General features: G+C 41.1%; 1 protein-coding gene across 1 annotated transcript in view; it reads right to left on the bottom strand.

The window, feature by feature from the left end:
• mrpl11 (mitochondrial ribosomal protein L11) overlaps positions 1-15,202 on the bottom strand; it is a 68,176-nt gene that overhangs the window by 648 nt on the left and 52,326 nt on the right. The window contains exons 4-5 of the mRNA XM_086302863.1: positions 5,841-5,934; positions 5,307-5,466 (exon numbers count right to left, since the gene is read on the bottom strand). Coding sequence (XP_086158989.1) covers positions 5,307-5,466; positions 5,841-5,934 — 254 coding nt within the window. The remainder of the gene's footprint in view (positions 1-5,306; positions 5,467-5,840; positions 5,935-15,202) is intronic.

Below are 15,202 nucleotides of genomic sequence, written 5' to 3'. Positions count from 1 at the left end.
AAAAAAAAATATACATGAAATGCTGTGCACGTCATAAATGATAAAGATCTTGAAGGATAAAAAGAAACGCAAAGCGAACAGGTTTGTGTCGCTTCGTCTAAAAGCAATCCAAAGCAACACGTACAAACTCATAACATCCCATTTTTTCTCTGATTTGGCACTATATACTACCTCTACAGTCACTATAAACGACACGCCGTGCTTCGGCATGCTGCGTTTGCAGTCAGTATATGGAAAAAAAAAACACGTTTAGTCGTTTTATTCTAACAGAAACCTCTGCAGCCTTGGAATCAAACTTTCATCCCACACAGGAAACAAATCACTTCTCTCCAAAGGTCTACTAGTTATTTTGTGTTTTCAGGCTTGTTTGCGGAGCTTTTTAATGACCGTCCACACTTCTCTTTTTTTCCCCCCGCAGCTGTGGGCAGCTCCTCCACCGCCTCTCTGAACTACATTGTGGGTGAGCCCATTAAGAGCACATTGGAAAATCAAGGGTTTCTGGTATGCATACTGACTTTGAGCATATTTTGCTTTCATAGTGTAATCATAATACACACTCAGAACCCAATTTGCAAGTTAACCCTTTAACACCTGGAGCAAAAACTGAGCGTTTTAACATGTTTCTCTTTGTACTGTAAACTACTAACGCTATTTGTTTTCCTTAAGCAGTGAATTTGTAATTAGAATTTAAACAGAAAACAAAATGTAATTGATTTAACTATCACACCAGATTGTGCCTCTTTTTTCACTCAAACATTTGGGTTTCACATTTTTCACTATGGAAACACCTTTGCGCTTAAAAATGAACTGCTACCGCCCTAACCATGTAGTTTACAGCAAGAAAATTCACTTTCTTTTAACATCGACTCTTTACTTCCATGAGGAAGAAGACAGCTTGGGTGGCACAACCCAATAACTGGTTGTGCCGCCCTTGGTAGCAAGAACTGCCATCAAGTGTTAGTGATGTCCTACAATGGGTCACTCTTCTTTCCGGAATTGTTTTAATTCAGCCACACTGTAGCGTCGTTGGGCACGGGCGGTGTGTTTAAGCTCATACTAAAGCACCTCAGTTGGATTTAAGTCCAGACTTTGGCTAGGCCCTAAGTCATTTTATGTTATTGCCATCCAGAGGTGGACTTGCTGATAATTTCCTGCTGTGTAACCGTGTAATGCCTGCACATTCTCCTTGAAGATTTTCTGCAGAATTCACATTTCTGGAATTTACAACAAGAATTCCAGGTCATGAAGCAGCAAAGCAGCCCCATACCATTACACTACGACCACCATGACTGTTGGTATGAAGTTCTTTTCGTGAACTCAGTTTTATGCCAAATGTAACAAATCTTCAAAGTTCAACTTTTGGGAAAGGAATAATTTCCCAAAAGTCGTTGGGATCATGAGGATGCTTTTTGGCAATGATAAGCCTTTGTGCTCTTTTTTGGTCAGCAGTGGTTTTCTCCTTGGACCTCTCCCATGGAAATCAAGTCTCTTCCTTATTGTTGAATCATGAACTCTGACCTTAACTGAGGCAATTTGGGACAACAGTTCTTTAGATGTTGTTCTGGGTTCTTTTGTGATCTCCTGGAGTAATTTTGGTAGGTCACTGCTCCTGTGAAGGTTCATAACTGTTCTGGGGTTTTTTCATTTGTGGATAATGGATCTCACACTGTGGTTCACTGGAGTATCAAGACCTTAGAAATGACTTTGTACCCCTTTCCAGACTGACAGGTGTCAAAGACTTTGCTTGAGTTTCTTTAAATTGTGACATGATGTGTTTCTTTTTGAGATTTTTTAGCCTCCTTCACTTTGTCAGACAGGTTCTATTTAAGTGGTTTCTTTATTAAAAAAAATCTGGTAGTAATCAGTCCTGAGTGTGGCAGGTGAAAGTGAACCCAGCTCTCTAAAACAACAACAAATTGGTTAATCACAATTAACTAATGAGTTAGCAAAGAAGAAAGAAGTTGTTTTTTTCACACCAGGTTTAGATTTAGCAATCATCATTTAAAAAATGCATTTACTCAGGTTATCTTTGTCTGATATTAAAATTAGTTTGATGATCTGAAATATGTATTTGGGACAGATATGCAAAAACCTAAGAAACCAGAAAGGGGGCAAATACTTTTTCATCGTAGCAGCAGCCAAATCACGTCAGTCACAAACATTCAGAATAAAAGATCATAGTTCAGCACTGAATGCCAGGTGTGATGTGATACACTGGTTGTAGATATTGTATAACAGTGTTAAGTATTCAAATGATAACCCTGGAACCCTGCTCGATTTATAGTTTTTAACATTTTAGCATATTAGCAGGCTGTTTCTGCACATTTTTCTAATTTGTCTTAATGAAGTCTAATTGTGTAATGTGCAGCTGCATTAGCTCGATACTCATTATTAAAGGACTAGGGGCTTTTACAGGTCCGTGCAATGACTCACCTCGCACTGCAAGAAGGTCTCAGGTGTTGGGTTTCAGTATGTCTAATAGCCAATCAAAAGCACTCCAAAAACAACCCTACGGTGACTGTTTGGAGCCACTGCAAACAATGTTCACAATGTCTGCTGTCTCTGTGTGTCTGACAGAGTCAGTCTGGCATCCAGTGGCCACATTTACAGCATCCACAGACTCTATAAAATGATGTCCACCTTGACATTACCCACTGGTGTTTGAACACTGGTTTTGAAGCCTTGAGCTGAGCATCTTTGTTTTTAATGAGTCCAGACGTCAAACGTGAGGGATGAATCTAACTGAGAACCCGAGGAAACCGCAGACTCATCCAGCAGCAACCTGTCAATCACCAGGTAAGCGAGCGGCAGAGCACATTTCGCTTCATCGTCTGTTTTCCTCCACAATGGGACTTTAAATTTACATGGAGCATTAAATAAAAATTCAAACTCTTGATTAAAACGATAAATTTCTTGCATTAATGTACTAAGCTATAAAATCAAGTTTGGAGTATCCTGCGAGTTATTTTTTTAATCATCTCATAAACACAATTTTAACAAAATCAGAACCTCTCTCTGGGTTTATATCTTTAGCTGCATCTTTTCACAAATGTTGGGATGCAAACATGTGCGAACGTTGTCTGGTCTTAATGTAACTGCATATAATGTTGGACTTCATGTGTTCTGGGTGTTAGAAGGCAAACAAGCAGCTTAGAAGGAACTTTTTGTTCTCTGGGTTTTTGGAAAACAAAAAACAAACTGTATTAAGCCGTTAGGATTATGTTTAGAGTCTGCAAAAGTTACCGCTGATAGTGTTATGATGTGGAGTCTGAACCATGGAGGCTTCCATTAGTGACCTCTGTCCACATCTACTGCCAGCACTGAGCGCTGCTTCAGTTGTTTGAATCTCAGGAGTATGATGAGTGGCGGTCGACTGAGAGGACTGATGAATATCTCCCGTGATAAGTGAACGGATGCTGAGGCCGTTTTGTTAGAGTCTGAAAATGTAGCGACAAGAATGCACTTCAAATTGGAAGGAAAACCGTTTCATTGGGTCTTTGATTGTGTTATTGTAGCGGCTTGGTTTGTCTTACAAGACAGCATGATGTTGCTGAAATCCTGCTTAACTGCACATTTCTGCCTTTCTCTATACCCCCATATGTTACAATGTTTGACTGGCTGTTGGACTGTCGTGTTGGCTGCTGTTGTCTTTTATAACGTGGATGCTAACAAACCCCCCCCCCCCCAAAAAAACCCCATCCTAATAAGTAATAGGGTTGTTTTCTCATAGTCTGCTATGTAATCTAAATTAGTTTCTCCAAACAGATGAATCATTCCCTTCAGGTCATTAGAAAGACTGAAGGTTGAGCACGAGTTTAGCTCACTGGGTGAGTAGGCGACCACATGCCTCTTGGCCGGGTTTGAGTCCAGCCCTCGACCCTTTGCTGCATGTATCCCCTGCTCTTTCTCCCACCTTCCTTTGATCTTCACTGTCCAATAAAGGCAAAACTGTCTAAAAAAGTAAAGTTTAGAAGGAATGCAGACTTTTCTTCAATTCGGACACTGCGGTAAGGAAACATTTCCTACTTATAAAACAGTGTTTCCTGTTCTCTCCAGGTTGCAAACACCCGATTTCAGATTGCTGATTGCTTTTTCACTGCTGTCTCTTCAGCTTTTATACTGGGCCAAGGTCACAAACACACAACTGTCAGCCAACTGTTTTGGGAAAAGGCAATGTTCTTTATTCATAAGTTAATGTGAGCTACAGATTGATTTAGTGCAGGGTGATGCACAGGTTGTATTACTCTGAAACAAAACCCAGCTTTCCATCTTTTCCATCTGTGTCCTCAAAGTGTGACCAATGTCGCCTCACTGAGGGGGTCCTCGCACATCTTCCTTGGTTCTGCCTGACGTTATGCGAGTATTGAATAGAAATTTTCCAGTGTTTGTCATCCGCCTTGTCCAAAGACATTAAACCCAACAACATACTGGAAATTTCTGGATGCTCTGTAGAAACCTTTTAACTTTCATATCCAGATCGCTCTGCTTCTGTGAATGCTGGTTGCCAATAAACTGATTCTTTTCTTCTCCACCCACCTTTGCACACTGGAGATGTTATTTGTTATACAAATAGAAGAATTACCTGTGTGTAAACCAAATACTCAGGGTAGATTTAATAGGATGTGGGGGCCTGTTCTTGATATATTACCTCTCACAAGCAATGAGCTTTACTTATTTCTTAACCCAACAGTGTACGGAGTCCTTCTTATATATTTTGGTTATTTTCTGTTTTCATAATGTCAATACTCCGTATGTATTACCATCTGGCACACTCTTGTTTGTTCACTGCTCTGTGTCTGTTTACGGCAAAAATAAATAAATAAATGAAATGAAATGAAATGAAATAAGGATAAGGATATCAGTCTGATCCTGTCTGAAAAACCTAGATTCGGTGTTGTTGAAAAACTGCTGATCTTTTTAATTCCCTTCTACATTATCCTGCGTTCAGTTTGCCGTGCATCAGTGGGTTTGCACTGGATCCTAACAGGAGGAAGTTTGGAGGAATCTAGCAAGAAAGGATCAGTACTCTGGATGCATTTCACCCCACTATGTCAACAGCTTTTCTTCATATATTTTCAGAAGTTTTTCACCTCACAGCAAACTGTGGGCAGTTGAATTCCCAGAACTGAAAAGCTCGGATGAAGACTTAAATTCCCCTGCCTGCTTTTCTCCATCTGGTACTCTCACTCTTGTTCAGCCTAACACTTGTTGGGATTCTTTCACTGCACTGAAACATTTGATTTGTGCTTCCCGATAGCTCAATAAAATGAGATTAGAAGTACACCAAGTACAGAATTGGTACTTACTTGTTGACAACCTTAATGCCCAGGGAGCGAGCTGAGCCGATGATGCTTTTCACAACCGTCTCAAGGGAGGCGTTCCTCATTTTGAAGCACTCGTCCTGAGCTTTCACCTGTGCGATTTCATACACTGCTCTGACGGACACCATCCCCGCCGTCTCGTGACCTTGACGCACACACAAAACAGAGGGCGAAGCATAAATAAAACAATATAAAATTCACTACATGTATCAAGAAAGGTTGAAGGAGGGCAAAGCGAGTTGGAAATCTGTGTGCACAGGTGAGTACGTCGGCGTTGCAGGAGTCAGCTGAAGGTAGCTTGAAGCATAAAACGTGAAAATCCATAATTCTCTTTCCCTAACACACCATGTTTGCCACTTCCCACCTCTGCCGTAGCGTTTCCCCATATGTCATGAATTTAACATCAATCGCAGCAAAGCTCAAATCCGAGTCCATGAAGAGACGTGTCCAAAACAGGATGCGCTCAGCAGGTGAAAACTTTAGTAAGAGCAGATACATGACTGAGGCAAGACCTCTCACCCGTCTTTCCAGCTCCTTTTGCAATTCCTGCCGCTTGTTTGAGGAAGTAAGACACCGTGGGCTGGCCGATCGTCAGGTCATACGTTCTGTCAGGCTGAGAGGGAAAAAGAGAGACACCCAATATTAACACCCATGAAACCCCTGAGAGTGTGAATACATGAGATTTTGCAGAATGTATAAATATTATTGTAACCAAGATTTTAACATCCTGATTTTGACCCTATATTCGGTATTGCTTTGTGCTTTAGGACAGCCAAAGTACATGGGACAGTGTTTAACAGAGATCATAATTATTATTTCCCCCAAATTAACACCAGTGTGTTTTCATCCCCCTGGAAAAAATAAAAATACTGGCACCAAAATCCTATGTCACCCCATTCTTGAGTTATCACATTCAGAAACTCTGAGATTCAAACTCGTCCAAGATTTTTAGTAGATACAGCTACAGTTAGGGCTGTTCGATATAACGATATATATCGGATGACGATATAAAAACGTCTATCGTTTCATTTTACGCTATCGTTTGTTTCTTGGTGTCGCAAAATAAACTGTTTACGGCAATATTTTTTCATGGTTTTGATGGTCACTGTAGTGGCTATATTAATTTCTTAAAGTTCTCTCTTTCTCTTATATTTTATATAACCACACTATGGACGCACAAGCGCCTGTTTTCATGTGTTGTGGTTAGCAACAACGACGGTAACAGCATCGCGTGTCTGCTTGTTTATGTTCCACATAAACCTTTCACAATAAAGCTCAAGATCCTGTTGAGACTTTTCAAAATAAACTGAATCACGTGAAAGAGCAGCCGTCAAGTGTTAGAAAATAAACCTTAGACTCAAACGTTAGAACAGGCTTTTCCCCGCAGCACGTCGTGTAATAAATACTCACAAAGAAAACGGCGGCTGTTACAACTTATGTCTAAAAATGTATCGTTTCATGCATCGGTTAAAACACTCGACTCCAGCTACATGAGGCGCAGCTGGAAACACTTCCGGCAAGTCGAGCTGCCCGAGATTCACAGAATTTACAGAAAATGTTCCATTTTTGTGATTTATATCGTTATCAGGACGATAGAATTCTTATATCGGGATATGAGATTTTGGTCATATCGCACAGCCCTAGCTACAGTATCAATTTGAAGCTCCTACATCACCTTGTTTTTGAATTATCACAAACTTGGATGTTGGCAGGGCGATGACATTAAAACACAGTACAGCCTTTAACAAGCCTAAATTCATGAAACGACTTCATGCAGCAAGAGAACTTTAACCATGATGTTATGGGATATGCACAGCCAAAGCCCACAGGCTCGGCCAAAAAGAGATTAAAGCTGCCCAGGACATGACTAACACGTGTCTACTGAGCGTCACTGAGGTCAGCAGAGACATTGTGAGTGAAATGGCACTTAAACAATCATTAATAGAAAGAGAGTTCTCTCCCAATCCAGAAAACAGCTGAGCAAATTGGGTTGTTTCAATGGCACAATGGTACAATGGAGGGTCATGACAGTTTCTGCTGTGACGTGTCAGGTACATTCACTGGTCAATTTATTAGGTACACCTTGCTAGTACCCGGTGGACCCGTTTAGCCTTCAGAACTGCCTTTATTCAGAATTTTGGTCCATATTGACATGATGTGAATCTTCTATCCCATGCCATGGTGACTGTGGAGGCCATTTGAGTACAGTGAAGCCATTATCATGTTCATGACACCAGTTTGAGATGATTTGAATTTTGTGGCATGATGGGTTATCCTGCTGGAAGCAGCCATCAGAAGATTGGTGCACTGGTCATAAAGGGATGGACAGATGGTTAGAAACAATATTTAGGCAGGCTGTGGTGTTTGTTACTAATGGACCTAAAGTGGGGCATGGAAATATCACCCCAAACGTCTACAAGGCAGGACAGATCCACAATTTCATGTTGTTTGCACCGGCTTCTGACGCTTACATCTGAATGTTAAAGCAGAAATCGAGACTCGTCACATCACGGGCAACATTTTTTCTTCAATTCTCCAATTTTGGTGAGTCTTTGTGAACTGTAGTTTGTTTCCTGTTCTTAGCTGACAGGAGTGCCACCCAGTGAGGTCTGCTCATCTGCTTCGAGGTTCCACTTCTTGTGCATTCAGAGATGCTCTTCTGCATACCTTGGTTGAAATGATTGATTATTTGAGTTGCCTTCCTACCAACTAGAAGCAGCCTGTCCATTTTACTCTTGACTTCTAGCATCAACAAGGCATTTTTACCCAGACTGCTGCTTCTCACTGGGTATTTTCTCTTTTCAGACCATTATCTGTAAACCCTACAGACAGCAGTGTGAAAATCCCAGCAGAACGGTTTGTAAAACACTCACACAGCCTGTCTGGCAACAGCAACCATGCCACACAGAAAGTCACATAATTCACCTCTCTTCATTTTCTAATGCTCCGTTTGAACTTAAACGAGGTCATCTTGACCACGTCTATGTGCCTAAAGCACTGACTCGCTGCTCCCTGACTGATTAGATATTTATGTCAACGAGCAATTGAAAAGGTCTACCTGATAAAGTGGCCGGTGATTGTGACCTGACATCATCATTGTGAGGAGCAAGAAACTGGTTAAAAAAATTTATTTTCATGCACTGGACTGAACATTTTCATGCAGAATAATAGGGGAGGTTTTTGAAGCGGCCTCCTGGGTTTTGCAAACATCACCGTCTAATTATTTTTTCAGAAAACGACTCTGTGAACCGAATGCGTGCTAATGCATGAGGAGCACAAATTAAATCTAATTGCAGCAGCTGAGCTAACATTCACAGCAGCTCGTCGAGTTCGAAAACTCTTTCCGACTCATTTTGAAATTAGATTTTGAGGTAAGACGTCAGAAGCAGCTCTACCTTCCAGCGTGACTCTTTAAAGTCTGCTCTGAAGCCGTCACCACGCATCACGAGAGCAACTCTGGCGGAGAATTACGACATTTGTCTAATTGGTTTGAACGAACAAACAGATTAACCTTCTTAACTCAGATAATTGAACATGGCGGATAATCTTCAAACACAGTCTTGAGTCATTTGGTTTCCCTGTACTGCTGAGTTTGCTGAAAGTCTTAACGCAGCAATATAAAAACATAGCTTGGTCCTACTTCTCACAAGATTAGGACTTTTCTGGAAATTCAATTTAAGGCCCATTAAATTGCAAAAAGTTAAAAAGCTTTTATTATCACATGAGTAAAGCAAAGATAATCGCATATTAGTCGATCTTCTTCGGGGTCTGGAGGCAGTGCGCTTCATGTTTTAAGGGCGAATTAATTCACAGTATTAATCCTACCCTGTGGATTTGAAGAATTTACATTTTCTTTATTCCACTGTGAGAACCTTTATTTCAAATAAGATGTTTTCAAGGTTATGATGTCAATTACTGCACCGATCAACAAGGCAGCTTATTATTTTGTCTTTTTCTGTTATGGAAAAAATTTATGCCATAACCTGCTGGTTCACTGTGAACCTTTTAATGCCTCAGCTGCATTAGAATAAAAGTAGGACAGCAACCTCCTTGCAACTAGGAAGAAAAATTTTATGTTTTTTCACATCCAGCCACCGATTGCAAGTAGCTGCCGTGACCAACTAGTTACCCAGAGCTCGAGCATGTAACACCCTCAACCTTGAAAGTGGCTGACCACTTTCAATCACAAGACAAGCGCACAGGTCACCTGATAGGACGGAACCTCAATCTCACTTTGTATTTCTGCTCATCTCTGAATTAGGGTTTCATATTCTGCATTGTTAGACTTTAGCTTTCTGGTATTTCTATATCTTGTTTATTGCCTTACACAAGTTCCTTTTGGAGTTATTTCATGCCTTCATTTGCAGAAATCTTTAGGTTTACTTAGTAAAAGCCCTTTAGTTTTCCCATTCTGTTCCTCTAGTCTTTGTATTTTTGTCTCCCCTGTTCCTCGTTCAGTTGTGTCTTGTTTAATTTTGGTAATTGTTGTTCTCTTTATCTTGTGTTCCGTTTACGTCCCTCAGTCTTGTCGTTTCTACAGTTTTCAGCCGTGGCTTCCACCTGTTATCTCTCCTCTTCATCATCTCTGTCTCCCTCTGTTCGGTGTCGCATCGTCTGCATTATCTGTGCGTTCCCAGCTTCTGTATCATTCAGAGTGCTGTCTAATTTGTAAACACATTGCCAGCACACTGTGATCAATCTGTGTCAGTCTGCAACAATGTGCACGACTTGCGTTTGGGGACTTGATTCAAAGAGTTGCTGATTGGTCATATTTCCGCATATAAGCCGGAGTGCTGAGCGCCTGTGTCATTAAATCGCAGACCTGCAGGGTCTGTGATGCAGTTTCTGAGGCTGGTGAATTTCTATGTATGCAGATGGCAACACATTTGCAATTTTTAACAATTTATCACAGTTAATCACCGCATGAAATTGCCAGTTTGACCCAATTCAGGCACAAACCAATCTTGCTGGCGTTTTATCGCAGTCTTCGAGAGTGGTTGCATCTGGTTTTCGAGGCAACCATTTCAAAGGCGAAATGATAGCAAGCTGGTCACAATAAACTTTGTTGCGTCAAGTGCAGTGTTAAACTCTCAGGAGAACTGTGATGCTGGATGCAGCTGTAATAAAAACTTTGTATGAAGTTGCTGCCTTGTGTGAAGAATGCAAGTTTATATTTTAAGAAAATGTTCTATTAGAATTTTCCCATAAATCGGGCTGCATTAGTTATGTCTTCAGCTTAAGCGTCGCTGTTCTGCAGCCTTTCGGATTATCGTAAATTAATCTGACTTCAGTCACAGGCTACTTTTCATTTGTGCGACCTGCATGAACCAACGCAGTAAAAACACATTGTGTGAGGACAAGCTTTTGATGATGATGATTAACAGACTGGTATTCCGATAGATTAGATTTCCACTCTTACACTACAAAGTCAATATCCACTGTGTTCGTACTGTGCCGACACATTCTGATACTGTATCTCACCCACGGACTTTCAACATGCGGACTGGAGCGAGACTGAATCACTGACCTTCCGATTAAATGACTCAACTCAACAACATCTGCCGTCTCATTACTAAGCAGTCGGATTCTCCAACTTTCTCCTTCACACCTTTTTAACTTGATGAAGTTTTCCATCAACGGCAGAGGAAAAGTGATTAGAAGAAGACATAGGAGGGGATTATTTGGACTATTCCACTGCAGCCTTAATGAAAATGACCCTACTTCTCACTTGCTTTATGATCTCGGCAAAAATTTCCCTGGCGAGTTTATGGTCTCAGGTGTAGTTTCAAGTCTTTTTTTAGTGCAGTTAAGATGTACGGTTGTAATTTATGATCTCTACCATAATCACAATGCAGCCACGATTTAGGGCAGGGTTACCTTGGGATTGACAAGTTGCTCCCATATGAGTCCCTTAGTTGTTTATGTACACATCCAGCAGATACAAAGCGTATTTATTGATTTGGAGACATCTTTCAGGCCATTTGAGGAATTGGGAGTCTTTTTTAGCTCTAGTTTAGCTCCACCAGCTCCTCCGGGGGAGTAGCTGACTCTTCATCCACTAAATGCTCCACTATGTTCAGCTGATAGTTGCTAACAGTGACAGTCTGCTGCTGTTCGGTGCTGGGCATCTACTGTTCAGTGGATTTTTCTGAGCTGTTTCACTGAACATCCGCCTACTGTGGCATGAAAATAACACAGATGAGCTGAATCAGAACAGAAAAGGCCACTGACCAAAACAAAGAGCAGAGGGGAGTGCAGTGTCGGGTGATATTTCTGTGTTTATTTATCATTTTCCACAGCTTTAACATCCCTTGTGCCACTTCATCTGCTTTTTACATGAACTAGACTCACTTAACTTTGAAGTAATCTAAGCCATCTGCATGAGGCGTTTCCATTTTTCTGTCTACTATGTGCGTGTTCAGCCGAGTGCTGCTGCACATCTGCTCCCGAGCCCCATGTGCTTACCCTCTCCGTCCTCCCCTCAGGACCAAAACAAAAATAATTTCTTCAGCCTCACTGAGTCATTCTGACCCTGCTTTCCCCCCCCACCAAATTCAGATTCATTCCCTGGTTGGAGGTTTTTATTAGCTAGAATATGACAGCCAATGCAATCATTAAACCATCTTGGGAGAGTACTTTGCATCATCTATTTTCTGTCACATAAAAATTTAAACAAACATGAGACAATAAAGTGTAGGCTGAGCTGAGAAAACACCGCGGAGCAGGTGATTTGTCATCGGAGACATGTTATCTCGCACGATATGACCTTTCGATGGAAGGAAGATCATTTATTCTGTGGAAAAGCTGTTGGTTGTAAGAGTTCAATTAGCTGCTGTTGTTTCTGAAGAGAAAACACCTGCTCGGGGATTTTTCTGACGAGCAAAATGAGCAAGCAGAAAATTCAAAGATGGATAATAAAGAGGGGGCGGGAGCAAAGGAACAGCTACTGACGTTTAAGGAGGAGTTCGGCATTTTGGAGAATATGGTTATAGATAATATAGAGTCAGATGATCAGATTTGCTGGTTTTGCCCAAATAAAATCTAAAACTCATTAATTAACAGGATTTATGTTGTTTGCTTGATCTCGACTAGGGCTGCCACAAACTATTATTTTGATAGTCGACTAGTCACCGATTATTTTTGCGATTAGTCAACTAATCAGATCATCATCCTTTGGACGCAAAACAGCTTATTGCACCAGCATGCATCTGCTCTTATATAACTATCATTAGCTTACAGCTTGAAGTGTTTACGGTATGTGCTAACTAAAAATAAAGACAAGATGAGAGTTTATTAAATTTTAATGAAATTTGCAGATTGTTTCGGTGAAGTTTAATAAACTCAGTCGTCTGCTCCTTGCTATCTAAAATATAACAGGACACCGGAGTAAATTCTCGAGCATGAATGAAGGATGCATTTCTGGGCCGCATTTGTCGGAGTCTTCGAATTTGGACAGTCTTTGTCGTGTCGCTGTAACGTAATCGGCCTACAAATGCTGGCAGAGAAGGATGCGGTTCCTGAACTTGGACACAGCTACGATACTGGACACAGCGTCTTCTTCTTCGGGGTTTAACGGCAGCTGGCATCCTTGTACATGCAGTGCTGCCATCTTCTGTTTCAGTCCGTTAATACACTGCTACTGATTCCTTACAAAGCTTCAAACGACGCGTCGACTATTAAATCAGTCGTCGACGATTTTGATAGTTGACGTAATCGTGACTAGTCGACTAATCGTGGCGGCCCTAAACTCGACACACATTTTGCAGTGGTCACTGAACCAGCCATTGACTGTATATAAAAGATGGTGACAGACACTGTGACATCACCCAGTTGTTTGTCAAGCCTTTTGAATAGGGCTGAGTACCATTTATGTATGAACCAATACCAGTCCTAGGATTTGGTTTTGGTTACTTTTTGTCGTTCCTTGTTTTGAAATAATAAAATTCTAAATGTTATTTGTTATTTACTTAAAACATTTTACATACCACACCAGCTGCCTGGTCACTCTATAATGATGGGAAGTGACCGTCATAGTGTTTCCATGCGACAATATTATATAGTAATCTTAGGCTGTTACTTATTGGTACATTTTGACGTTTAGGCCACACTATCTCAGATAATTGTGTTTGTTTACCATAGGTAGCATGCTGGAAAGACATTTCAACACAGCCAGTGTAAAAATGTTATTTTAAAACTTCAACTTACACTGTGGTGGCACAGTGTACACTGTGGTGATTTGTTGGTTAGCCCCGTAACCTCAAAGCGTCCCGGTTTAACTCCCCTATCTGGCTGAGGCCTTTCTGTGTAGGTTTGCATGCTCGTCTTATTTCTGTGTGCGTTCACTCCGGATAATCCGGCTTCCTCCCACAGTCCAAAGACATGCCTGATCTTAGGTTAACTGGAGATTCTAAATTGGCTTATTTTTAAAATGAATTCTCAAGCTGTGTTTAATAATGTTTTAACCTACTGACTGAGACTATAAAACCGAACAGGAAAAAAACTGAATGAAAGACTTCCTCTGTTTAGCGACCGACTGGTCATTAGAAAGAAAACAGGTTTGGCTTCACTTCCAGGCCTGGAGGTCCCCCCCCTCCCCATCTTTTAGATACAGTCTATGGCATTAGCAAATGACTTCTCAGATGTGACTGGAATTATTCATTCATTTACTACTTGCTTCATAATCAGGAGTTCTGTGTAGAAGACTGTAAAAACCCAAAAAACCCTTTGGAGAATCATTTGCTCTCTGCCGTCAAATACATCACAGTTAACATTTGTTAAATAAGTTCTGACATGCATTTCTGTAACATATACACATTATCCCAAGCAAATGGTTAAATACTTTGTTTCAGTGTTTGCTGGGGGTGTGCTGCATATCTCTTGCAAAACTACTGTTTCACTCATGCAAGTCTACAGCTGTGGTGCTTCCAGATTTAAATATCTCAACAACTATAAGAAGTATTTCCTCACATCCATCCCCACTCAGGATGAATTGTAATAATTTGGACAATCTTCTGACTTCTTCAGGTCAAGACTTTAATTTGTACAATATCTGGCTTCAAACACCTGAAAAATTAATGACATTCTCATCGTCTACAGCTGCAACTCAGCATGTCAGAGCTAAGCTTAAAGAGCTGCTGTGACCAAGAGCTGGCACGACAGCTTTTTGAGGCTTTTGGTCTTTTTGTCTGAAGAAATATGATGGAAGCATCACTTTTTTCTAACTTCAGACGAGGCCAGGATAGCTGTTGCCCCCCTGCCTCCGGCCCTTTTACTGAGCTAATTGCCTCCCGGCTTTCACACACGGACATGACAGTGGTATCGATCTTCTCATCTGACTCTCTGCAAGAAAAGTGAAAAAGTGGAATGTCTGAAAAAGTCAATTTGTTCCTTTAAAGTAAGATGAAAGGGACTGTAAGATGTGCTTAAACCTACTGACAAGGATGAGGTGAAAGCCTGCAGAGAAACATCCTCTCAGAGGCTGACACATGTTGCATGCGCACACACTAAACATTACACGCAGAATGCGCACACACACACTGTGCAGCTTGAACTGCAACGCTACAAATCACCAGCAGATGGCACTGCACTGATAGACAGAAGCAGGGCTCCAGATGTGATGGCAGAGCTGTTGCTGGATATTGCATGTCAAAATAAATTTACGCCTCTGAAAGGATTAGGCTTTCCCTCCTTGTGAACCTCATTACACAACACACAGAGAGCAGCGAGGACACAGCACACAAAAGGTGGGAGGGAAGTATGAGGAAGTCAAAAAATATGTTCTTGTGTGAAATAAATACTACAAACATAACACCTCTTTTTGGAGTAATTCACATCTCTTGCATGCACTTAATGGTTCTTGACTGCAGGTTCCTCTGGGTATT

This window comes from Aulonocara sp. 'chitande type north' Nkhata Bay, linkage group LG2 (assembly GCF_057382095.1).
Source record: "Aulonocara sp. 'chitande type north' Nkhata Bay isolate Kocher_YH1m ecotype deep benthic linkage group LG2, A_spYH_male_GT1.1, whole genome shotgun sequence".
NCBI lineage: Eukaryota > Metazoa > Chordata > Actinopteri > Cichliformes > Cichlidae > Aulonocara > Aulonocara sp. 'chitande type north' Nkhata Bay.
The sequence above is the reverse complement of the archived record's forward strand: the minus strand, read 5'-3'. Positions and strand labels throughout refer to the sequence as shown.